General features: G+C 50.5%; 1 protein-coding gene across 1 annotated transcript; it reads right to left on the bottom strand.

Annotated features, from left to right (window-relative positions):
* Positions 1-26,164, bottom strand: GID4 (GID complex subunit 4 homolog). Its single transcript, XM_080827145.1, has 6 exons — positions 25,695-26,164; positions 20,171-20,230; positions 13,559-13,666; positions 7,925-8,026; positions 6,194-6,324; positions 1-3,230 (listed from the first exon to the last, which is right to left on the bottom strand). Exons 1-6 carry the CDS (start codon positions 25,881-25,883, stop codon positions 3,167-3,169), a joined length of 654 nt encoding a protein of 217 aa, XP_080683271.1. The 5' UTR covers positions 25,884-26,164; the 3' UTR covers positions 1-3,166.
* Between the last annotated feature and the right edge of the window lie 165 nt (positions 26,165-26,329).

Below are 26,329 nucleotides of genomic sequence, written 5' to 3'. Positions count from 1 at the left end.
TTAAATACCTTTATTATTTTTTAAAAATTATTTGGACATTGATATCTCTGCAAAATACTTCTCCCGTCCCAAACCCTCAAACCCTTTCCACATGTCCTCCCTAAAGAAACAAAATATTCATACTTTGTGCCCCTTCATATCTAATTTTTAAAAACATGTAAGATTCAAAATCAAATATTCTTCTTTCCCAGAACTTGTTAGTAATTTTAAACCACAATGCAACATACTTAATGGCATTTCTTTTTTAAAAATTAGCTTATCAGACTATTTTATGAGGAAAAAAAAAACTCAATTCAAGGCCTTAGAATATAAATTCCCTGTTTCTGAAAGCAAAAGACACTGAAAAGCCCCTTTGCTCCCCTGGAGTTTGTGAGATCCACGTTACCAACAGAACCAGCACACAGATGGGACTTTCTACTTCATATTAGGCATTTGCTTACTTTTGGGCTGCAGCTGAAATGCTGTATAGTTTAAAAGGAGGGGCAGGTGGGAAGGGATAATTCCAGCAAAGAGAGACAAGGCTGGGGGCGCAGAATGGAGGCCTTCTGAGCAGTGGGAAGAAGGGCCGAATCCCTAAGATCCCACCTCATGGCAGGTTTGGGGCGGAGGAAGACGGTAGAAAATCTGCACCCTGCACTGATTTCTTACTGATGAACACAAGCGTCAACCAAAACTATTGCACATAGTACCAGAGGCATGTAAACCGCTGAGAAGGTTCAGGAAAGGGTAACCCCGGGTGGGGACGATCCCCAAAGTTCCTTTGGGGACTCAAGAGAAAGAAAAGCGTTGATGTCGATCGTTTGGGAATTACTAAGAGGAGGTGGACAGATAATGCCTTCCCTGTCCTCAACCGCGCAGATGTTTACACAAACAAAGCTTCATCACAGATGCACCCAGAAGGTCTAGCAAAAGTATCACTTCTTCATTTTCCCCAATACAACAGGTACACTTCATTACCTCACTAAAAAAAGGAAGGAAGAAATCCTACAGTCGAACCTGGCCCGTCTGGCTAGCTGAATGGGAGCAGTGTTTGCATATGTCTTTCCTGTGTGCTGGACTGACCGACTGACCTCCAGAGCCACATGGACAGGGTCCCGATGAGCTCCAGGGGGGGAGCTCCCCCCTTACGTTCCGAGTGGGGCCTCCCTCTAGCCTTCAAGGAGCTTGCAAAATTCAGCTGAGCTGGGTGAGCATGCTGTTAGAAGGGAACAGACGGCTCGTGCAGCCCGGGAAAGCATGGCCCCGCCGTGTCCTCTACTCACAGGACGCCTGCCAGCTACACGGGGGCCATGCCAGCATGGTCTCGGTGCCGTGCCATCGGCTGGTGGGACCAGAGCCAGCCATCCTGATGCCTGGAAGTTTCAGAATCAAGAAAACATCGGACTCATCTCTCCCAAACGGACGGGAATCCTTTTTCCACTGTGGTCACTGGGGCTCTAACGTTCTGGGGCCTCCAAGATCCTGGCCTCCCTATAGAGGTCAGTCTCACCTCTGCCCAAAGCCTTAGGACGACACTGCCTCGGTGTCCTGGCGCCACTGCCTAGTTTCCCAAGTATTTCTCCTTGAAGTCTTCCCCGAAATTCAGTCTCAGTCACGTACAGTACAAAGGTTGTCAAAAGGAAAGTCACTTTATAAGAATACACCATGTCCCCAACACTCCTGTAGACCGAGGGGCCGCGTGTGTGCTTACGCCGACCGTGGATGTGCAGCTTTTAGCCCGTTTTGCTCCTGTGGGTAACCCTCCTGAATTCTGAGCAAGTCTCGTAAACCGCCAACAGATGCGATGCCCCAAATGATGCCAACCTATTAAGCTTTTTAAAACGTTAAAAAACAACCCCCCCCCAAAAAAACCACACCCCGCCCACACACACCCACACACACACTTTGGCACGTGAGCCTTGAGTTATTCGAGCGTGTTCATGTTCCCACCCCTCCCCCGACCCAACATTTCAGAGTGCCGTTTCGGGAGAACGGCGGCCCCTTGGGCTCGACGGAGAAGGTCGCCTCGGAGCACTGTTGTCGTGAGTAGCAAAAGGAGAGGTACAAATACTAACCCGGCCCCAAAGACAGCTCTCAGGTTTAGCACTAGAGTGGATGCGATGCTGCAAAACTTTTGTACCAGGATGACTAGTTTGAAACTGCTGGTTGATTAAATATACATTTACATATAGATATAGGTATAAAAATTACTAAGTCAACATTTGCTGTTTTCAATGTGAAAACGATAAAATGTAATTCTGAATAATTGTGCATTTGCCATAGGGTCCTTGTTAAAGGGACCATAAAAATAATTTTGTAATAAAAAAACTCTTTTTTTTTCCTTTTTTCCTTTTTTCCTTTTTTTTTTTTTTTTTTAAGTTTAGTATTGCCCTCAAGTTCAAAAGTTTGGAGCAAACGTGCTGAGTGGAGCAGGATCGGAATCTGTTCCTGCCAGGGATCTGGAAGCCTTAAAATTCAGTGATCCCCGATGGCAGGCCCAGGGAACCTACCAGCCACTGACTAGGTCGGCGTGAACACGGCGGGGCTGGGCAGTGCCAGGTGACCCCGTGAAGCGGCCTCTGCCCCCTGTTTCACTGGCAGATGCTGCCGTAGCTCCCCGATGCCCTGCACAGAGCTCTGGGGAGGGTGGGGGGAGACACGTGTGCTGGGGCTCTGCCTTCTCTTAAGCTACCAGACTAAGCAACTGGGGATAGGAGAGGGGGCGGCACACAGGGCTGGGGCCTGGGCAGAGACCACTGAGCACCAAGGCTGAGGGTGACCGGGGTTGGGGGGGGGGTGCTGACCTTCTAATCGGTTGGAGGTGGGGATGGAGGAAGGAATGGGCCTCATGGGCCTTTCGGTGATACAGAAATTAGCTGTGCAGGAAGGAAAAGTGCATTTAAGGTAGCTTAAAACCAGATGAAGACCAAACTGCCGCAGAGAGCGGGGAAGAGCGGAGAACGCTCCCTGCGCCTGCCCCGCTGGTTGGCCATGCTCCTTGGATTCTGTGGGTTAACATTCATGCTTTCCAATGCAAGTCTGCTCGTGAAGAAACAGGAACACACGTTCTCCTGGTTCTGGCAGGTACACAATTTTCTTGGCAAAGTTCTTTTTTTTTTTTCTTTTTCTTTCTTTTTTTTTTTTTTTGCCAAGTTCAGTTTTATTTGGTTCCTGCTCTGAACCGCTGTCACCGGAACTCGTAGATGGGCGCGCTGTGTTCAGGAACGTGAGTTAGATTGAGAGACTGATACCTGCAGTGCGGGGAGAGAGAGAAACGGAGGCGGTCTAAACAGCCTGAAGACCGAACAGAGGTGCGGAACCCCCTCCCCGCCGCCGGAGCGCCCGGCGGGCCCCAGGCTGGAACCGGAAGGCAGACGCATTGCAGAGCTCTGCGGCCGCACCAAGTTTGGGTCTCTTTCTATTTCTTTGGTTCATTCTCCTGAGCCTACGAGGAGCTGCTTCTAGGTCTCGTGCTAGGGTACCTAGGGTACCTAGTTAGGGTACCTCTTACAAAAGGAGAGGCGGGGGGGCGCCTGGGTGGCTCAGTGGGTTGGGCCTCTGCCTTTGGCTCGGGTCGTGATCTCAGGGTCAAGGGATCGAGCCCCACATCGGGCTCTCTGCTCAGTGGGGAGCCTGCTTCCTCCTCTCTCTCTGCCTGACTTTCTGCCTACTTGTGATCTGTCTGTCAAATAAATAAATAAAATCTTAAAAAAAAAAAAAAAAGAAAGGAGAGGTGGACAAGCTCTGGGCCTCATCCCTGCCCTCCACTCTGCCTCTCTCTGTTGTCCAGCACTCAGCCTCTCTCCAGGAACATTGGACTGGACCGGCCTCGGGGCCTCATGGGGGGCACAGGCACACCCCACTACTGCTCACGGAATACAGGGACTTCCCAGCCAACCTCAAAGCCTATGTTACCATTCACCTGCATTTTCTTGCCTTCCTAGACACGGCAACGAGGCTTTGAGAACATCAGAGTTCTGAGGTGTTTGTTTTTGCCTCGCTGGTGGGTGCTCCAAGGAGTTAAGCAGATGAAGGAGAAACAGAGGCTGAGACAATCCACACACGGGGACGATAAGCCCCGGGGGACAATCAGAGTTGACAGGGTAGATGCTAGCTCTCCCCTTTCTTGTTTCACGTGGGAGTGAGGAGGAGCATGGGAAAAAGCAGTTTATTTCTCACACACAAAAAAAAACCCACCAAAAAAATGAGGAAAAGCTCATGCATTAGCCATCAGGATATATGAATCCAAATCACAAGACCCCACTTCATACCCACTAGGACAGCTATAATCGTAAAGACATCACAACAAGCGTCGGGGAGGGCATGGAGAAACTGGAACCCAGTGCGCCACACGCTTTGGCCGTTCCTCCAAAGTCAGGGAATTACCGTATGACCCAGCAATTCCATTCCCGGGTCTATGCCCGAAGGAATTGAAAGCAGAAACTCAAACAGATACTTATACATTCAGCAGAATTAGTCACAACAGGCAGAAGGGGGAAACAACCCCGCAACCGATGAACGGAGAAATAAAACGTGGTACAGCAGTCCCCTCCGTATCTGGGGGGATACGTTCCCCAGTGGATACCGGAAACTGTGCATAGTACTGAACCCTATGTACGCTGTTTCTCTCCTGTACAGAAACCTATGGTAAAGTACAATTTATTAAGTCAGGCACAGTAAGGGATGAACAACAACTAGTAGTAAAACAGTTATAACAATATTCGGGGATGAAAGTTACGTGAATGTGATCTGTCTCTCTCGAAATACCTTCTTGTGCTGTCGTCACCCTTCCTGTTGTGAGGATTGGAGGGGGACATGCCTGCGTGAGGAGATGAGGCGAGTGAGGCAGGCACGTGACCACTGACCACCATCTGCCTCTGGACTGTGCTGACCGTGGATAACCGAAACCGCGGAAGGCAAAACCGCAGATAAGGAGGGGCTGCTGTCCATCCGCACCACGGAAACTTATCCAGCAGTTGAAATGAAGGGCTGACCTTCATGCTGCCACACGGCTGGACCTTTGAGCACCAGGCTGGGTGTAGGAAGCCGGACACGAAGGCCGGTTCGTCATGTGTATGAGGTTCCCTTTATAGAAAATGTTGGGAGTAGGCGTGTCTGTATGGAAAGACGGTCAGTGGCTGCCTCGGGCTAGGAGGAGATGGGGACTCGAGGCTGAGGGCTAAGGGGCACAGGGTTTCTGGTCGCAGTGGTGGCAGGATGGCTGCACAACTGGGAACATTCAGGACGACTGCACTGTATGCTTTCAGTGAGTGCATTGTATGGTATGTGAATTCTCTCCATCGAGCTGTTACTTAAAAAAGGCTATAACAGGTTTGAAAAACTTAAAAAAGGCTATAACAGGTTTGAAAAACTCCTTTGAAAACAGGGCAATTATTGAAACCCTGGTAATTGCGGCTCTCAGGGGAGCGGAGACGGCACTAAGCCCAGGGGCACTGATTTGCAGATCTCATTTTGCTGTCACTGAACAAGGAACTTGAGTCAAGCCAGGGAGAGGCATCACTCGCAAGTCACCGAAGTGGGAAACGTTTGGAAGAGGATACGGTGCTCCTACATTCGGAGAGGAAAACAGGTCTTTTGCGACCAGGTTCCTTCTTCAGGTCCAGCAAGGTGCATGGAGCAGCAGCAATGGGTCAGGAGAGTACCCCAAAAGGGGACCAAAGCCAGCACTTGAGGTGGCACTCCGCCCCTCACCTCAGACCAAACACGGGGCAGGACTGCCAGCTCCCGTGGGGGCCCCTCGGTCACCAGACTGAGACCAGAGCGCATGGGGCTGGCATCTGAGGACTGTGACCCCAAAACCGGAAAGGCTGCTACCAGCAAAACTCACCCTGTCCGTAGCTGGAGCCTACGTTTTTGCTACTGATTCAATTTAGGAGGAAATACAAGAGTGGCCAAGGTTGGAAGAAACACTGCTGATAACAGCCTTGGAAGAAACACTGCTGATAACAGAAGTGCCCGAAAGCTTTGAGCAGTGAGTTTCTTCAGCGAGGACCCTGAGATTTACTCTGCTCTGTGGTTAGGGATATGAGTCCCTCCACGAGCAACTGAGATCATTCAAAGAGCCCCCACGTGCAGATAGAGCACAGAAGCTACGCAGAAACAGGTGGAGAGGGTTTTGGATTTGGCAAGCGAAGGGAGAGCCCGGGGTGGGGGACAGTGGCAAGCCACCCCCTTCGCCTCTGGGGTGCCTTACCATTCTGAACTCCTATGGTAATAGTAGCCCTCTATGGAGGCTGCCGACTTCTGGAAGCAGATGTAATAGAACCCGGCAAAGGAAGCGCCGCTGATGTCTTTGATCGTGTGGTCTGGGACCAGGAACTGCTCCTGTACACAGATGGAGGAGGTCAGTAACAGACGGTGTGCTCCAGCCGTGTCTGGGACTCCCCGTTAGCCTTCAGGTGGTTCTCAGGCTCCAGTGTCCCATGGCCTTGCCCAGACTTGCCAGACGATGGTGGACATCTGCATTTCAACCCGATCTGTCAACAGCATTCTAGATGCTAACACAGTAGCCTGTGTCTTAGGCTCACTGAGATCAGCAATGAAGAGAGGGCTCTAGAGTCCACGCATCTTGGAAATGCCTCCCTACCCACCTATGTGTCAGAGCCCACTGACAGAACGACCCGGGAAGAGGAGGTTTCTGGCTCACCCCGGGAACTGGTGCTAGGCTCCTGATCACCTCTGCTTTCTGAGGGCAGATCAATCACCACTTGCCCCCGTAACACCCCCTCAAAAAGCCCGACACCTTATCCACGGCCATCAGAAGGGTAATGTTCTTGCTTGCGCACCTTGGGAAGAGGCGAGCCTGTGATCTCCCAGAGCCAAGCCGAAAGGCCACATCCGGGGACCTACTCTCCCGGCGAGATGAGGTCAGTGGCCTCAGGGCCCCAGGAGGTCTACCGAAAGCCCACAGCAAGTCACGCTGAGAAGGTCTTTGGAGACCAAACAACTCCACTGGGTTTTTTAATTTTTTTTTTTTTAAAGACTCTCTCCGTCCCTTTCCTCAACCTCTGAAATGCTAGTTTTTAAAAATTAATTTTAAAATTAGAACCTTGCAAGATACTTCCTTCAGCGCTTTATTTGCTGGCACGGTTCCCACCAGACAGCAAGCTCGCAAGGGCAGACTGGGCTTTTACCCTTTGCACTTGGCTTGTGTCTGTGCAAGAAGGGACGGCGCCCGCCCCCCTCCCCCAATTCTTAGCTGTACAAACTAAAGATTGGGAATAACGCTCAACGATTCGCCTGTATGAAAGCTGGCAAGATTTCAAGATAAAACCACTTTTTCCTGCAGATTGGGAACCAGGGGTTGGAAGCGAGTGTCCGCTCACAAAGTGATTTCGCAAACCCGCTTCACGATTTTGCCAGCCTGTGGCTGGAACGCAGTAAATCCCAGGCTATCAAAAGAGAACACAAAAGACGTGTCAGCCCAAGGCCAATCTCTCGAGTCCAGCCAGTTGGAGCTCTCTGAGGGCTAGTGAGAGTGGAAAACCCAAATTCCATTCCTGGTCCCTCATTTCCTGCTGGAGGGAAGCAGGCAAGCTCAGAGCACGCTGAAGCTTGGCTAGGACGTGCTGAGGGAACAGTCCCTTACACGGGTTCTCGGCTGAGAGCAGGAAGTGACGGGGACGGACTCTGGGTCTCCGCCGAGTCCCCGGAACACCAGGGAACGACTCAACCTAGAGAGTCAAGGGTGCTGAGGGCCGACCACCCCCTCCCCCAAAGCATGAACTCATCTGCTAACCACCAACCGGTGTCACCGAAGACAAACCGCGGGGCATGGCGGCAGCTGGCCAGTGTGGCCTGGAGCCGCGCCCGCTTTTGTGAGCGTGTAAAGGCGCCACACGGAGACAAGCGGTCACGAGCACAGACCCGGGGAGCAGATGGGGCGCTGGGTGCGGTGCAGGCTCTGGCTGGCCTGGGGCCTTACCTTCCACCTCATGAAGACATAATCCCCATTCTTCAGCTCTTCATAATCAAAGTCATCGGAATTAAATGATTTTGCATACTGATAAAAGGCCAGAAACTTGCCCTGAAAGCAAAAAAAATTGAGCATGAGGACTGATGGGCGGAGGAGGAGGCCGGTGTCACAAGTGTCCTCCTGTGCCCAGCGGCGAGCGCCTTCGCAAAGGTGTGATGGTGGCTGGATGTGCCCACAGGGCAGCAAAGGTGCAGGATGGGGGAAGGGAGCCTGAGGTCCCCATCCGTGAACTCAGGCCTGACCCACCCACCACCCCACCGCCCCCTGCCAAGGCAGCAGGGGGCGACACCTGCCTAGTTAATGCGGTCTGAGGAAAGGCCCCCTGGGTTGGGAACGAATGTGATTCCAGGGGGCCTTTTCTCAGGACACCTTACCACAAGCAAACCAGGAAGGACTGGCGGGAAGATCTCCTAGTCAATCAACACGAGCCACGCAGAACAACTTAGAGCCAGCACGTCACCCCGAAGAGAGAAAAGGGCTTTACTAAAGCGGGGTCCTCTGACACAGGAACGTGGCTTGGGGCCAGCCAGTGAAGTAGAAACAGGAAGTGGGTAATATATGTTAAGTCCTTTTAAAAGCGGAGACCAGAAATAGGCTACAAAACTGTGTCTCATGATCCTATTTTTGTAAAAGAAAAAAAAAAGAAAAGAAAAGAAAAGAAAAAAGAAGGTTAATACCTGTTTTAAGTTCGGGTATTGTTGTTATAGATGGTATAGATTTTTTTCCTTCTGCTTGTCTATTTACTCAAATTTTAAAAATAAATATGCATTCATTTTATAAGAAAATACCTTAAATAAGATTTAAGATACAGAATTTGTGACACGTGTATTTCTTTTTCTTTTCTTTTTTTTTTTTTAAAGATGTTATTTATTTGACAGAGAAAGACACAGCGAGAGAGGGAACACAAGCAGGGGGAGTGGGAGAGGGAGAAGCAGGCTTCCTGCCGAGCAGGGAGCCTGATGGGGGCTCAATCCCAGGGCCCTGGGATCATGATCTGAGCCAAAGGCAGACACTCAACGACTGAGCCACTCAGGCGCCCTGACACGTGTATTTCTATTCTAACTGGATTAAGTATATGGAATCTTGACTTTAGGGTACCGCCGTGATACTGACTTCAAGTATCCGGAAAACTTGAGGGTGAAAAACAAGGTCTCTGATTCCAATTGACAGGCGGTCCTAGTTTTATGGCACTTTACTTCATTGCTCTTTGGAGATACTGCATTTTTAAAAAAGATTTATTTATTTATTGGTGGGGGGCAGAAGGTGAGGGAGAGAGAAACTCGAACGGACTCTACGCTGAGCGCAGAACCCAATGCAGGGCTCGATCTCACGACCCTGAGATCACAACCTGAGTTGTGATCAAGAGTTGGATGCTTAACCAACTGAGCCACCCAGGTGCCCCAGATGGTGCATTTTTTTTTTTTAAATAAATTGAAGGTTCGTGGCAACCCTGTGTTGAGTAAGTCAGTACAATTTTTCCAACAGCATTTGCTTCCTTTGTGTCTGTGTGTCACATTTTGGTGATCCTTGCAACATTTCAAACTTTTTCATTACTCTGATCTGTGATGATTGATCTTTGATGTTACTAATGGAATTGTTTCAGGGTGCCACCAACTGCTCCAAAATAAGACAGCAAACTTCATCGATAAATGCATGTGTTCTGACTCTTCCACTGACTGGCCATTCCCCTCCCTCTCTCCCTGTCTCCTCAGGCTTCCCTCTTCCCTGAGACACAACAATATTGAAATGAGGCCAATTAATAATCCCACCATAGCCTCCAAGTGTTCAAGAGAAAGGAAGAGTCACATGTCTCTCACTTGAAATCAAAGGCTAGAAATGACTGAGCATCTCAGAAGCTGAGACAGGCTGACCGCTAGGCCTCTTGCACCAGTGAGCCAAGCCGTGAACGCAAAGGGAAAGTTCTAGAAGGACATGAGAAGGGCCTTAGAGGGAACATACGAATGATAACAAAGCCGTTTAGTGGTCTGGAGACAAGGCCAACCCAGCCCCGATACCCCTTTCAGCCCAAGCCTGACACAGAGCAAGGCCGGGACTCCCTTCAGTTCAGGGAAGGCTGGGAGGTGAGGAAGCGGCGGGAGAGGCTGAAGCTGGCGGAGGCTGGTTCAGGAGGACTGAGGAACGGGCGTCGTCTGCTTAACACAGATGGGCAGGCTGAAGCAGCACGCGCTGACGGAGAGGCTGCAGCAAGTTCTCCAGAAGATTCCAGACCCTCATTAAGCTAATACGCTACACTAAACAACCACACTAAGTAACAGACTCTGAACATAGACAAAACCGCTTTCTATCGGTGGAGATGCCACCCAGGACTGTCATGGCTGGAAAGCAGCCAACGCCCGGCTTCAGAGCGTCGGAGGTCAGGCGGACTCTCCCGCCCGGGGCTGACGCAGCTGGTGACTTCAAGTGAAGCCGACGCTGCTGGCCATTCCGAGAACCCCATGACCCTTAAGAGTTATGCTAAGTCTACTCCACCTGTGCTCTAGAAAGGGAACAAAGCCTGGATGACAGCACATCTGTTTACAACATGGTTTACTGAATATTTTAAGCTGAATGTTCATACCTCCTGCTCAGAAAAAAAAGATTTCAAAATATTACTGGTTCTTGACAAGGCACCGGGTCACCCAAGAGCTCCGATGGCGACGGACGGTGAGACTCCTGCTGTGTTCAGGTCTGCTAACACAGCACCCGCTCTGCAGCCTGGGCAGCAAGGGCTCATTTCAACTTTCAAGTCTTTTTTTTTTATTTAAGAAATAGACTTCAGAAGGCCCTAGCTGCACCGAGAGTGATTCCTCTGACGGATCTGTGCAAAGTAAATTGAAGACCTTCTGGAAAGGAGCCACCATTCTGGATACCATTAAGAACCTTTGTGACTCATGGGAAGAGGTCAAAATATCAATACAGGAGTTTGGAAGAACGGATTCCAACCCTACGGATGACTGTGAGGCTTCGAGACTTCAGTGGGGGCAGTCACCGCAGGTGTGGTGGCAACAGCAAGAGAACCGGAAGCGGAAGCCGAAGCGGAGCCTGAAGATGGGCCTGAGTGGCCGTGAGCTCATGATCGACCTTGAACAGAGGAGCTGCTTCTCCTGGAGGAGCCGAGAATGTGGTTTCCTGAGATCGAATCTACTCCTGGTGAAGATGCTGTGAAGACTCTCGAAACGACAACAAAGGATTTAGAATATGACGTGAACTTAGCTGGTAAAGCAGCTGCAGGGGTTGAGAGGACGGACTCCAGTCTGGAAGGAAGTTCCATGGTGGATAAAATGCTATTGAACAGCATCCGGGGCCACGGAGAAATCATCCACGAAAGGAAGAGCCCCCATCACGGTGGTCAACTTCACTGTTTCCTCGTTTGGAGAAACGGCCAGAACCACCTGAACCTTCGGCAAGTGCCCCTGCCACCAGTCAGCAGCCATCAACACTGGGGCAAAACCCTCCACCAGCAAAAAGATTAGGATTTGCGAAAAGCTTAGAGGATGCTGAGCGTTTCTCAGTCTTTGAGTTTTTTTAAAATTAAGGTGTGTACATTGTTGTTTTAGACCTAATGCTATTGTGCCATTCACAGGCTATAGTATCACGTAAACGTAAGTTGTTATATCCACTGGGAAACCAAAACGATTTCATTTGACTCACTTTACTGCAATAGTCACTTTATTGCGGTGGTCTGGAACAGAACAGAGCCTGCCATGTCTCCGGCGCACGCCCCTGTCAGCCACTGGCAAAGCCCTGACACACGGGGATCCCACATGGGACGCTGGGACACCAGCGTGGGCTGGGAAAGGTACAGGAAACGGAGTACCGCAAAGGTGCCCAGACTGCTGGGTGAAGAAGGGCCCAGAAGCCAAGCTCCTCATCCTAACATACCAAGGGTGGCCTTCTTCGTCCCCATGTCACTTAAAATACGTCAATTCAGCCTAACGAAGGAGATCCAGATATTTCCCAGTGTTCTAGTGGAGGTCTGGCACACTAACAGCTGGTTTCCAGGTAGTTAAATTGCCACGGACCTAGCTTAGAACTGACTTTTCACTGAGTCTCAAAGACCTCGCCTTTTTGGCAGAACTGATTTGAGATGGAAAACCCAGGTTGGACGGGAGATAGGCTGTGGCTCAGTACAAGGAAGAGCCTTCCCGCCGGGGCTGTCCAAGAGAGAAGGGACCCATCTCGTGAGGCCTCGAGCAGCATGGAAGAGCCCGCATCGGGCAGGCTGGGACCAGACGGCAGCGGGGAGCCCCTCCAACTCTGTTCCTGATGCCAGCTCCACGTGCACCACTCGGGCTCCCCAATTCCCTCTTGTTCATTCCCTCATGTTGTACACACACAAAGGACTGACTTTCGGTGTCTATTTGCGACAACAGGCAAAACATGTAACTTACCAAAAATGGTTTTAAAAGCTCAAGTTTAAATTGAATTGAAATTCAGCATCTGAAAGATGTTCCTTTCCGATCTCAAGTAGAAAACATGAACAAGCAAAGCAGCTAACCTACAGTGAGGTTAACTAGGACAAGGGTCTGCTATAGGGAGTCCTGTCCAAGGATTCATGCTGGAATCAGGAGAGAGCTCGGACAGGCCAGATGAGAGGTGCAGTAGGAAGCCTGAGGCATTCTAGAGTTTTCGTTACGGACGCAATCACTCTGGGTGGGTTTAGAGGGTGAGCACACTGGACTTCCTCAGTGTTAAACCAAAATTCACTGGGGTGCTTGGCTGGCTCTTTGGTGGGGCATGCGGCTCTTGATCTCAGGGCTGTAGGTTCGAGCCCCACATCGGGTGCAGAGGTTACTTACAGATAAAATCTCAAAAAAATAAAAACTAAAAAAAAAATAATAATAATAAAATAAACCAAAATGCATCATCGCCATGGTCAACTAAGCCAGAAGGCTATTATGACAGGCTGGGAAATGGATTTTTTTTTTTTAAGATTTTATTTGTTTATTTGACAGAGAGAGATCACAAGTAGGCAGAGAGGCAGGCAGAGAGAGAGAGGAGGAAGCAGGCTCCCCGCCAAGCAGAGAGCCCGATGAGGGACTCGATCCCAGGACCCTGAGATCATGACCTGAGCCGAAGGCAGAGGCTTAACCCACTGAGCCACCCAGGTGCCCCTGGGAAATGGATTTTTGAAGGCATAAACTTGTATGAAAGCCAACAAAAAGACCTCAGGACAGTGACTCTAAGTTGTCTCAAAATGTTCGCTACTGGTGAGTCAGAACACACCCCACACGGGACAGTCAGAAGTGGGGGCACTAGAATTTCCAGTGGCGTCCTGATGATGAGACCGTGCATGTCTGTGTTGAGCTGGGTGAGAACCCCGCCCCCCCACCGCCGGGGCTTTCCCCACACGGAGATACCAGCAGAGAAGCAGCTTTCTAGAAACTGCATCTCTACCTCACGCTAACCCCGAAGACAAAGGCCACTGCTCTGTGTCTCCCAGGGCTCCCCACATACAGGAGATGACAAAGTAACGGTGTACAGGCGGACAGGACAGGGGACAATGATAAGACCCAGGGAGCTAAGTTCCTTGACTTTCCAGCAGAGCCTGGGGGGCCCCGAGGAGACCAAAGACCTACTCACCCAGTGTTTCCGATCCACGTCCTCGTCTGCGTCCCACTTTCGCGTTAAGAAAGGGTGTTTTTTGCTGATTATTTCTCCTTCAAAGAAGGTCGTAAGGGTTGGATACTCCTACGGTAAAAACCCAAATATCAGAATAAGGTCTCAAACAGGAGTTTTTACCTTTCCCAAAGGAAAAAATCAACCTGACTTTAACTTATTCCCAGGACTCTGACAAAATGATCACACTGCTAAGCAATGACCTTTGGGTCAGTCCAGCGATCTGCCAATGGCAGCAGTGTCAACGTGACCTGGGTGCCCAGAGAGTCTTCTGGACTTTATGGAGTTTGCCAGAAGCAGAGAACCCTCCTTCGACTTCACTTGTTACATACTGCTCCCTCAGAAAAGAATTTTGGACAAGTGCATTCCGAGTGTTCTAGAATACAAAGCAGATAGCAACTAAGTAGAATTCACTTTCCAAGGAATTTACTTTCCATTCTTCAGGCTTCCAGGGGTGGGTGTTTTGTGTTTGTTTTTTTTTTTTTTTTTTGCAGAATACTTTGGTATATTAGGGTACATTTAATTCTATCATATGAACTAAGGCCATCCACTCTAGGGAAAATATATGTAAATCATGTCTGCGATGGAAAATCACAACAACAGAAATACCATGGGGGAAAAAAAAAGCTGTCATCCTAACCGGGTGCTTAGAATACTCCCGTCAATTTTATTTGCTATTTGGTCACCTGCTAATAAGGAGGCACCCAAGATTTTGAAAAAAACTAATGGAAGAAAAAGTTCACCATTTCTCTGCATTTGTGAAAAAGCAACCAACTGACCAACCAACTGGGCAACCCCTTGGCCCAGCCTGCGAGGCCCTCGTGTTTCTTGGAAATATGGTAATGATGGTCACTGGATTACAGTCCTAATGTCCCTGGGACCACAAAGGTCCCACTTTCTTCTTCAGACCCTAGGTAGGCCCCTCTTATTCTGCATCAGACACCTACACGTGTTTAAAATAAATCTGTGGGGCGCCTGGGTGGCCTCATCAGCTCAGGTTATGACCCCAGGGTGCTGGGACTGAGTCCCACAGCAGGATCCCTGCTCAGCGGGAAGTCTGCTTCTCCCTCTGCCTGCCTCTCTGTCTCTGTCAAATGAACAAATAAAATCTTTATTTTTATTTTTATTTTTTTTATTTTGTTTTTTAAGATTTCATTTATTTATTTGACAGACAGAGATCACAAGTAGGCAGAGAGGCAGGCAGAGAGAGAGAGGGAAGCAGTTCCCTGCTGAGCAGAGAGCCCGATGCGGGGCTCGATCCCAGGACCCTGAGATCATGACCTGAGCTGAAGGCAGAGGCTTTAATCCACTGAGCCACCAGGCATCCTGAATAAATAAAATCTTAAAAATAAGTAAGTAAATAAATCTGTGATGATGGCTTTGCTACTTCTCTCAGCTTGACCTGCCATGTAGCTGGGGACACCCCTAAGAGAGACTGCCACACTGGTTCAGCAGCTCCCAGGAAATAGCACAGCCATGGGCGCCAGAGTGGGTGGGAGAGGCCTGCTTTACTACACGCCACTGAGTCCGTCTGTGGTCTTAACAGTGAACTCTGAAATATACAGCCCCCTCCCCACCAAACTACAACCCCTTTCCCCAGCTCAGGGGCTGGGTTCCTCATACAGACATTTTTATATACGGAGTGAAGAAATTAAAGGGGAGATTTCCTAAATGGAAACCTGATTTTATTTTATTTTTATTTATTTATTTATTTATTTTTAAGTTTTTTTTTTTTTTTTTTTTGGACAGACAGAGAACACCAGTAGGCAGAGAGGCAGGCAGAGAGAGAGGAGGAAGCAGGCTCCCTGCTGAGCAGGGAACCCAATGCAGGGCTCGATCCCAGGACCCTGGGATCATGACCGGAGCCGAAGGCAGAGGCTTTAACCCACTGAGCCACCCAGGCGCCCCTGGAAACCTGATTTTAAAGGTATAAACAGGAGCATCCGGCTGGCTCAGTCAGTAGAACATGTGATTCTTGCTCTCAGGGTTATGAGGTCGAGCCCCATGTTGGGTGTCGAGATTACTTAAAAATAAAATCTTTAAAAATAAATAAACAGGGGCGCCTGGGTGGCTCAGTGGGTTAAAGCCTCTGCCTTCGGCTCAGGTACTGGGATCAAGCCTCGCATAGAGCTCTCTGCTCAGCAAGGAGACTGCTTCTTCCTCTCTCTCGCTGCCTGCCTCTCTGCCTATTTGCGATCTCTCTGTCAAATAAATAAATAAGATCTAAAAATAAATTCAAACAAATAAATAAAGGGGTGCCTGGGTGGCTCCATCAGTTAAGCATCTACTCAGGTCAGGTCAAACCTGCTCAACGAGGAGTCTGCTTCTCTCTCTCTCTCTGCCCATCCCCCTGTTCATGCTCTCTCTCACTCTCTAATCGATAAAATCTTTAAATAAATAAATAAAATAAAGTATAAACTAAATCATGCTTATCTGTTTTAGGGAGATCTAAGAGAGAAAGTTCTGGATCAGTTAGTACCTAACTTGAGTTTGTTTTTTTTTTAAGATTTTATTTATTTATTTGACAGAGATCACAAGTAGGCAGAGAGGCAGGCAGAGAGAGAAGGGAGGAAGCAGGTTCCCTGCCGAGCAGAGAGCCCGATGTGGGGCTCGATCCCAGGACCCTGGGACCATGACCTGAGCCGAAGGCAGAGGCTTTAATTCACTGAGCCACCCAGGCGCCCCCTAACTTGAGATTTTAAATGGAAAGCTACACGTGTGGATTTTCTGAGATTTGAGCTTTAACATTTTTTTTAGCTTCTACAAAAAGACAGAAAGGAAGAAAATGATAAAGCGGTCGTCTTACAGTACAAAGAAAATACTTATGGCTCAATTGCACATTTTCCTAATGAACTGATTCTGCGCTGGAAACATTTCGGGCCATGTAGCAAGGGGACTGCAAGGTACCCCCAAGCTCTGAGAATTAAAATAAAAGAAACACTGCCTGATGAACGAGTTAATAGGTTCAGAAGTTACCAGAGAGATGAACTGTCTCCCAGGGTAGGACCAGGAGATGCAAGCACTTGCCTAGAGCCAGACCGGCGGTAACTTTTAGAGCCAAAGGAAGAACTGTTTGCAGGAGGGACATCGAGAAAATGACTCAGAGAGGAAGAGACGAAGCCAGCAACCCCCAACCCCCAAGACAGGCAAGGGCTTCCTATGGGGTGTCCAGCTGTGGTCAGGCGTTCAGGTTGTCCAAACCACTCCCCACACGGATTCCAGGCCGGCCAAAACCTCTCCAGTGATGGGTCTGGCTTTCCATGTAGACCCTCTTCCTGGGGGATTAACACCCAATTGGCTACTCAGTCAGAGGGAACTTCTGGAACATGCAGGTACCCCAGTTCAGAAATGAGTAAACGTGCACTCTTGTGTATATATCCGTCTCGGCGAGTTTGGTTAGTGTGACTTATCTCCTTGGTTCAGACAAGTCTGCCCAACCTCAGCAGAAGCCTCCAAATTGTCTAGTGAGTGAGGGGAGGGCTAGCCCATGACTCCCCGAAGGCTGGGCACCTAGGCCCTGTGCCAGGCGCGGGCCCCTCCCTAGAAATGTCCCCTCTCTCCACTGGTGGTTGGCTCAGAATTGCCAAGAAAATGTTACCTGACGCCCATTCTTCACAATTCTGGGATTTCACTTCGAGAAGGCACAGTTTAAAAACTGTGCTCAGGGGCGCCTGGGTGGCTTAGTAGGTTAAAGCCTCTGCCTTCAGCTCAGGTCATGATCCCAGGGTCCTGGGATCCAGCCCCACATCGGGCTCTCTGCTCAGCAGGGAGCCTGCTTCCCCCCCCACCGCCTGCCTCTCTGCCTACTTGTGATCTCAGTCAAATAAATAAAATCTTAAAAAATAAATAAAAAACTGCTCATTTGTGAATGTGAGGTAGCTAAGAGACAAAAATTACCTCCAATTTAAGAGTTCATTTTCTATATTGTATGCACGAGGAAGACTAGGGCTAAAACCCAACCATTTAAATGCTTTTATTAAAACAAGTTACATATGTGATATTTTCACAACTATAAATGGAAAAGCGAACAAACCTGAAAAGCTGTATTTTACAATACAGGTAATAAAGTCACTCAGAGAATCCCACCATTTTTTGGCATTTCAGTGATTATATACAGTGACCACATACTGGATTTAGAATTTAAAGACTGTATTTATTTATCTGACAGAGAGCGAGGGAGCCTGCACAAACAGGAGGCGTGGCAGGCAGAGGGAGAGGCAGGCTCCCCACTGAGCAGGGAGCCTGATGCAGGGCTTGATCCCGGGACCCTGGGATCACGACTAGAGCCAAAGGTAGATGCTTTTAACTGACTGAGCCACCGAGGTGCCCCTGGATTTAGAATTTAAAAAGTGTTTAATATAGCTGTTCAGGGGCACCTGGGTGGCTCGGTCAGTTAAGCATCTGCCTTTGGCTCAGGTCATGATACCAGGGTCGTGGGATCAAGCCCCGAGTCAGGCTCCTTGCCCAGCGGGAAGCCTTCTTCTCCCTCTCCCACTCTCCTTGCTTGTGTTTCCTCACTCGCCGTGTCTCCCCATCAAGTAAATAAATAAATAAATCTTTAAAAAAGAAAAAAAAGAAAGATGGGTGTTCAGCACCATGACTGCACTACAGGCCAACGAACTGTACTTTTTCCATGGGTGGACTGTGTGGTAGGTCAGCTGACTCAGAACAGCTACTTTAAAAAGTGGTTAAAGAAGACAAAATTCAAAGAATCCTGAGGCGTGAGCAGGCCCCAGGCAGCTCAGAAGCACCGCCGCCCTCCTCCGATGAAGCGCGCTGTAAGCGCCATACCCGAGCCCGCTGCTCATCGAGGAGAGGACCAGTCAGGCGGCCAAGTGCTCGTGAGGCTAAAGGTCTGGTCTGGGAGGGTGGTCTCCCCACACTGGCCACGAGCCTAAGTGTCCCCCACCCTGGAGCCTGGCCTCCCATGACTCAGAGGTGTTTCCCTCTGTTAGGGTGATTGGCTCCTGGGGGACGCCGTGTCGGGATTCCTAAAGGTACTCACATTTCCATGCAGCTTCCTAGGACCACAGTGGCTGGGCTTAGGGCCCGTGGTAGCATTCCACGGGACAGATTCTGCTGGGTCCTCACGAAGCTAAATGTTTACGTTCTGCACTCAGCAGACACACCTGGCTGCTGACCGGCTGAGCACACTCTGTTTCCCACTGCCCTAAATTCAAAGGCTGGAATCCTTCATTTTGCTCTCATTTTCTACCCCTACTCTACTGGGTCAGTTTCTGGAGGCGAGGAACAGGTTACCTCTTCATCCCAACGACAAACGTCACAGAAAATTCTCAAACTTCTAATAGAGAAGGGGGAGGACCCAAGGGAATCAAAGAGACAGAAACAATTGTTTCAAGGTGAAGGTTGTTCAGGGCCTTAGTTAGTATCCCTCCATTTGTACCAGGTTAGAGTCCTCCTCTTGCTCTTAGGTTGTTTCCTCCCCAACTAGGATGAGCCCCTGGAGTAGATGGAGTGGGTCTAGTTTATCCTATCCTATCCTTTTTTTTTTTTTTTTAAAGATTTTATTTATTTGACAGAAAGAGAGATCACAAGTAGGCAGACAGACAGAGAGAGAGGAAGGGAAGCAGGCTCCTTGCCTAGCAGAGAGCCCGAGGTGGGGCTCGATCCCAGGACCGTGGGATCATGACCTGAGCCAAAGGCAGAGGCTTTAACCCACTAAGCCACCCAGGCGCCCCATATCCTATCCTATCCTACTCTATTTACTATCCCAGTCTAGTTGACACGCACCATCACACGGGTTGTGGGTCCGCATGGTGATTCGACAATGCTAAACCTTGTGCTGTGTTCACCACAACGGTAGCAGAGCGGGTATTTTTCATTCTCATTTTACAGACGAGGAAAGAGAAACGAAAGCTCACGGCACCAGCAAGGGGCAGAGAAAGGACGTCCCTCCAGGCCTTCCCAAGGCTCGGTGGAGCTGGGCCGTGGAGACAGGGAGGACTGGTCAGGCCCACACCATGGCAGCCAGGTCAGACCCAGGCCCTCCCGGAGGAGTTAGGCAGCTGGGCTGGGTCCCCTCCTTCTCTTCCTGCGGACTCACTAGCAGGGAAAGAATGGATGCTCTTTCTTGCTCTCCATATTCCCAGGAATTCTGAGATTTTAAAAGTTTGGTGCAGAGAAAGGAAAAACCCTCTACATTTCCCTAGCAGCTTGGGTTAGGATCTGGGCGATCCCCTGACATTGTTCCAGTGAGCGAAGGGGTTTGAGGAATGTCGAAGACCTCAGGCCTGGATGGATTAATGCATAGCTCAGAAACCATTAAACTTAGGATGAGAGGTAGCCATATTCCGACTCTATTTTTTTCCCACCAAAGGATTAAGAAGAAAATCAATAGTGTTGGGAACACTGTGGCTTCTTTATAAACTTTAAAGATGTGTGCATCCGTACACTCTCCAACAGGACACATCAAAACTACATCCTTTGTGTGTGAAGTACAACTTCACAGGGAGCTTTAGTTGGGCCTCAGGGTCCACGCTCTTCGCCATTCACACCCCGAGAAGGCCACGCGTGCGGCCCACTGTCTAGTTCTAGTTCATTTGAAGGAGTGCTTACCTCAGTAAGGCCTTTTATCTTCAGGTATCCACAAAGGTACGAGTTCCCCGTGTCCACATGCTGGAAGGAAAGGACACACAGTCTGGTTACAAATGGAGGAGCCCCTGGGACAAGCTGGGGATGCTGTGGAAATCCACGCGTCCTGCAGGCACAGGCCAGGTGGGCTAAGGGAGGTACGGAGGTGGGTGCCCACCGAGCTCCGCCAGGGCTCACCGGCCTTCAAGGCCTTCAGGAGTCCGCCCTACCCACGGGCCTGCTCAGACGAAGCAAGCTGATCCCAGGACCCTCTCAACCTCCTCTGCTGAGTATCTTGAGACCGAAGTGCCTTTCTGGAGCAGCGAACCCATGTACACAGGCCTCCCGCCGGTCTCAGGAGTGTACTCCTCCCCTACACTCACACTAAGCACAATCCTGCATTAGTTTTTTTTTTTTTTAAGATTTTATTTAATTTATTTATACATAAATAAATCTGACAGAGAGAGACACACAGAGAGAGGGAACGCAAGCAGGGGGAGTGGGAGAGGGAGAAGCAGGCTTCCTGCTGAGCAGGGAGCCCGATGCGGGGCTCGATCCCAAGACCCCAGGATCATGACCAGAGATGAAGGTTCAGACACTTAAGGACTGAGCCACCCACGTGCCCCTGTGCATTAGTTCCTTATGAAATGGGCAGCATATTCAGGAAAGACCTCGTACAAAGACTGCTTGGGCAAACATTTCTGTTATGAACCAAAATGCTGACCCCCAGATCGGAATATATTGTTAAGTGTTTACTCTGTCCATTTCATAGACGAGGGCCTGTATTTCTTGGTGAAGAGTTGGGAGGCTACAATGAACAGGGGTAACAGGCATGGGAGATCTTAAGGCTGAGTACCCGCCACTTATGGGTTGCTGAGACACTGCAGGGTGCCTACCCAATAACCAATTTCCTACCTTTCAGTGCTGCCAGGGCCCAGATCCTGTTCTGGCGCCCACCCTGGCCCCACAGGGCCTGGTCAGCCCTGATGGACCCAAGGCAGACACGTGCCCCTGTTCCCTCATAAGTCATTAGTTTAGGGGTGAGTGACCCAACCAATCAGGTATGTGTGTCAGTCTCCTGGGGGTCTCTGGAAAAGATGCTGGCTTTTGAGGAGGCCCTCTTTCTTCCCCTGGAAGTGGCAGTACCTGTACGAGCGCCCAGGCCCTTGGCAGCCATCTAGAGACCATGAGGACAAACAGGCCGGGAAATGCCAGGGATGGCAGAGGAGAGACAGACAAGGGAACGAGGCCCCTGAATGACCAATCTGGAACCAAACCACCTCCGAGTTTCTTGTAATCAGAAGTGCTAGGTTCACTCATTCTTTAAACTATTTTGAGGTGGCTATGGTTTACTTACAGCTTAGTGCACCTGAACTGATACAATTCACCCAAATCTATATAGACTGGTCCTGAACAGGCAGATTTTCACATTTCATGATAACTTGGGCTCCCTTAAAAAGCAGACCCCTGGAAAGAAAGCAAACCCAAGTGCAATGCCACTGGCATGTAGATTTTAATGTTAAGCGAGGTCTCATTTTAAACAACTAGGAAAGTTTTGTGGTATTTTTCAGATTTGGAGACTTAACTACTTTCGTTTACACCGTAAATCATATACTCCAGCAAGCCTTAAAAACTGTAATGAGCACAGTCAGCCAGAGGAGGTCAGCACCAAAGCAAACCGGCTTCAATGAAGCTGAAATGCTCCCACAGTTTGGACCCGGTGACAAAGGTAGCCCATGTGAAAACTGCCAAAGCACTTGAAATATCCTCATTGGCTATCCTTGGCCTTGGATGTGATCTAAAGTGGTTGATCTGCACTAACACGGCTCAGCAAAGGACTTTATTTAAAGGACACACAGCTCTAACCTGGGGCCTTAAATTTCATGTATGCAATTCTCACTGAATTCAATACACTTTGGGGTTTCACAGCTGCTGGAAAGGGTATCAGGTGGCCAAGATACCTGCTAATAAGATTAAAAACCGAACTGGAAGTTGGCTAACATTTTGCATGGATTATCACATGCTCAAGAGTCAGAATTTCAGTTTGGCCTCCGTTCAACCATGTATCCCTCCCATTCTGCCCCAACTCATCTCGATGACAGTTGGTGAACTCAAACACAGTACAATGCAGGGACCTTACACCGAACGCCAGGCCAGCATCTCCATGAGAAAGATAACAAGGCAAATGTTTAGCAAGAACGTCTCACAGCACAGCTGTGTCCAACAGCTGCTCTTTCTAGTACCCGTTCCCTGTGACCCTGGCCTTCACTTTGGTCTTGGCTCCTTGCATGGCAGAGGAGAAACAGAGTAGTTACAGTAACAACGGCAACAAGGGAAACCCAGCCAGAATCTCACGAAGGTTTGGGAAACTCTCTAAACTAGAATTAAGAGGAAAGAAAGAAGGAAGGAAGGCAGGCAGGGAGGCAGGCAGGCAGGCGGGCTCCAGAAAGCCCAAGAAAAGATGTGCAACATTGTTAGTCATTAAGGAGATTCCAATCAAAACCACAATGAGACACCACTTCACACCCACTAGCAGGACTGCGATCAAAGAGACAGGCAGTAAGTTGAAAGTGTCAGCAAGGCTGTGGGAAACTGGACCCTCATGCGGGGCTGGTGGGAATGAAAACTGGGCTAGGCACTTTGGAAATCGGCGTGGCAGCTCCTCGGAGTGGTAAGCACAGAGCTGCCATCGGACCCAGCATTTCACTCCCACGAGGAATGAAGATGTGTCCACATGAAAGCTCATAAAGCAACGTTCACTCCATCGTTAAATGGTTTCCAAAGTGGAAACCACCCAAATGTTCACCGACTGCTCGAAGGCTCAACAAAATGCTGTATATCCATACAACAGATTATCATGCAATGACAAAAAGGAACAAAGCACGGCCACATCCTATGATGCGGGCGAACGTTGAGGACATGATGCTCGGCAACAGAAGCTAGACACAAAAGGTCCCAGAGTGTATGACTCCACATACGTGAAATGGCCAGAATAAGCAAATCTTCGGGAACGTGATGGCTAGGAGGTGAGGTTTCTCTTTGGGGGGATGAAAGGGGGCTAAAATTAGGTTGCAGTGATGCTTACCCAACTCTGAGTACTCCAAAAACTACTGACCTGAACACCTTCAGTGGGCCAGTTGCGTAGGATGAGAACTGTATCTCAACAAAGCTGTTAGGAAACAAAGCAAGCAAGCAGGAAAGAGGCTGAGGTATATTCTAAGAAGGCTGAGTCCAAGAAACTGGTCCTGGCTGAAAAACCAGGGCAACGATGGGCCAATTCAGAGGCCACTGACGGTCTCAGTGATGGACAAAGAGCTCACCAATCCAGATGTAGGGCAGCATTCCTGGGCACGGCCACAGCTCCCACCAGCAGACATCCTACTGAGGGCTGAGCCGGGCTTCTGCTCTGGGCTCCCGTGAGACCAGTCAGTCCTACACCAACTCAATCCCACTTCTACTGGTTCACAAGGACACGGGCACCCGACAGGACGTTGGAAACAACACACCAATGACAAAAGCGGGGAGTTGCTGAAGAAGTCAAAGACCACTTCTCTTTGACACTTAGTGACCCTGCTGGTCTACCGCATCAGAAACTGTCAAAATAAACAATCGGCACAAATTCGAGATCATTCCAAACACGACCCGCACCAAGGACCTCACTGCCAGAATTTTATGATGTTGCCCCCACAATAGAGAAAAAAGAGTCTTTACCTTTATACTAAATTCTCACATTTTAAGCAAAAGACAAGAGGGATCACCACGTGAGGCATATAATTATGAAGACTGAATGAATCAGTCACAACAGTTTTCCAGTTATAACAAATGCCACAGCTCACGTGAAAAAGTTAAGTTTATGGAGCAAAGATACAATTAACATGAAGAGGCAGTTTCCTCCACCGAAAAAAGATGAAACTATTGATTCTCCCAAAACAGTAAGAAAAAAGAGGTGCTCTACGGTTAGCAGAAAGAAAACGTATCCGTGCTGTCTTTTGAGAGGGACACCCACTTGCTCAGAAGAGAGGCTGTCCAAAATTTACTATTTTCAAAGAGCCAAGGGCACATAAGGCAAAGACACATCTTAGGTTCTGTCTTCACACATGGGAGCAGTAAGGTGGTACACTAGGTCCTCAGTTTCTGTAAAAGGCCTTTCAAGAGGGCAGATGGGGAGGGGCTTTAGGAGGTGGGGCCTCACACTAAGGAAAAAAGGGGCAAAGGGAGGAGGAAAGTGGATCCTGAGGCAGGCAAGGGTAGCTACACAGGAAGGGTTTTTGCGGGGAAGGGAGAGAAAAGGGAGTATGAACTACTGTTGATCTCTGCCTGGAAAAAACAATGTCAAGTGTGTTCCTATTTGCGTGAGAGGGGTGAGGTGCAGAAAAGGGCCAGAGAAGGTAAAACTGTCGCTCCAAAGCTACCAGGGGCTGGCACCAGGTATTTAGAAATCCAGGTCAAATTGAGGGGGGCGGGGGGAGGTGTACACGGACAGCAAGGAAATACCGTGTGAAGATAATACGGGGTGAGTTCGATTTCCCTGCACAGGGCTATCAGAGACCAGAAGGAAGCCCTGTTTGTGTAGATAAAAGAACGCAGAAAGAGGGTCCCCTGGAGCCGAGGAGGAGGAAGATGAAGGTATGGGTTGGGGAAGCAAGCCGGGGAGACTGGGAGGGGACTGGAGGTGGCCAAAGAATGGAGGCAGGGAGCATGAGAAGCCTAGAGCAGGAGGCCTGGGGCTGGGGGCAGCTGGGTGCCTGGGCCAGGAAGAGACTGGGACAGCTGTGGGGGAGGGAGGCCAGGAGGCAAGATCCCCACAGACTTGGAGGAGCTCCACTCAGCAGCACCCAGGATGTGAGTGCCTGGTCTTGAGGGAGTAATTACCAGAGGCTAGGAATCAGTTGTGGGCTGGGGGGCGCTCAGGGGCTAATGAAGGGAGTGTGCGCCAGGTCACCAGGTCGGAGGGGACTAACTGGGCTCTCCCAAGGAAGAAATCCTGGGAGGAGGGCCCCAGGGTTTGAGGATCCCTGGAACTTAGGAAAGGGGAGGGGAGGAGGACTGTCTCAGGTCTGAGATAATTTGACATGGGCCCAGCCACGGGTAGAGTCCCAAGTCAGGAGAAGCCAATGGAGAGCTTTTCAGGGTCTGAGAGGGACTGGAGGGGGGCTGATCTCGGGGCGACAGGTCCTGGGGAGGAAGGACTCAGGTCTGAGGGTGGCCAGTCACGGGGGGGCTTCCGGATCCCAGGCAGGCCGGTCATGGGCTTCGAGTCTGGGACAGTGTTCAGGGTCTGCCAGGAGCTGCTCCCGACAGGCTCCGGTGTGAGGGGCAGGTCAGGGCTGGGGCTTGGAGAGTGTGAGACACCAGCTGGGCAGGTCCCGGGGGGTGAAGCGCCTGGTGCAGGAGGCCCGGCGGCGAGGGCCTGGTCCGCGGCTGCGGGCTCGAGAAGCCGGGGGCGGGCACGGCCCGTGAGCGCCGCGAGGAGGCCCGCGGGCCCCGGCCGGCCCGGCTCGGCGCTCACCTGCAGCACCACCTCTACGTCGTACGAGTTCCCCTTGCTCTTCTGGTGGCCGCGGAACTTGGAGCCGCTGTAGAGCAGGCTGGTGGCCACGCCGGGCTGCTGGGTGTTGATGGGCGGCGGCGGGATGAGCGAGGCCGCGGAAGCGGCCGAGGCACCGGCCGGCGGGGGACACTCGGTGCGGACCGGCATCGCGGGGTCCCCCGGAGCCAGGGCTGGGGGGAGGGGGAAAGGAACCGCCGCCGCCGCGCGGGAGCCGAGGGGGGTGGCAGGGAGGGAGGGGCCGGGGCGCGCACGCGCGGGGCGGGGGCAGAGGGGGGACCACCCGCCCGCTGCCTGCGGACCAAGCGCTCCGGCTGCCACCGGGACCCCGGGACCTGCGAGCAGGGCCTCCCTGTCCTGAGCTGAGTCCCCCTCCCCACTTGCCCTCGCACACACACCACCCTTTCGATTGGCTCAGGCGCGCCGGGGGGGAGGGAACAGGCTCACGCGGCGCTTCCACCCATTGGCGGGCGGAGAAAACACGTGGCGGGGTGCGCGAGGGGCCCTCTGGGACTTGTAGTCTTCTTCCCGAGGCGCGCCGTGGAGGGGGCGGGGCGAGGTGCGTTTGTGATGCTGATTGACTGGGGGTGTGCGCA

This window comes from Martes martes, assembly GCF_963455335.1.
Source record: "Martes martes genome assembly, chromosome: 16".
NCBI lineage: Eukaryota > Metazoa > Chordata > Mammalia > Carnivora > Mustelidae > Martes > Martes martes.
The sequence above is the reverse complement of the archived record's forward strand: the minus strand, read 5'-3'. Positions and strand labels throughout refer to the sequence as shown.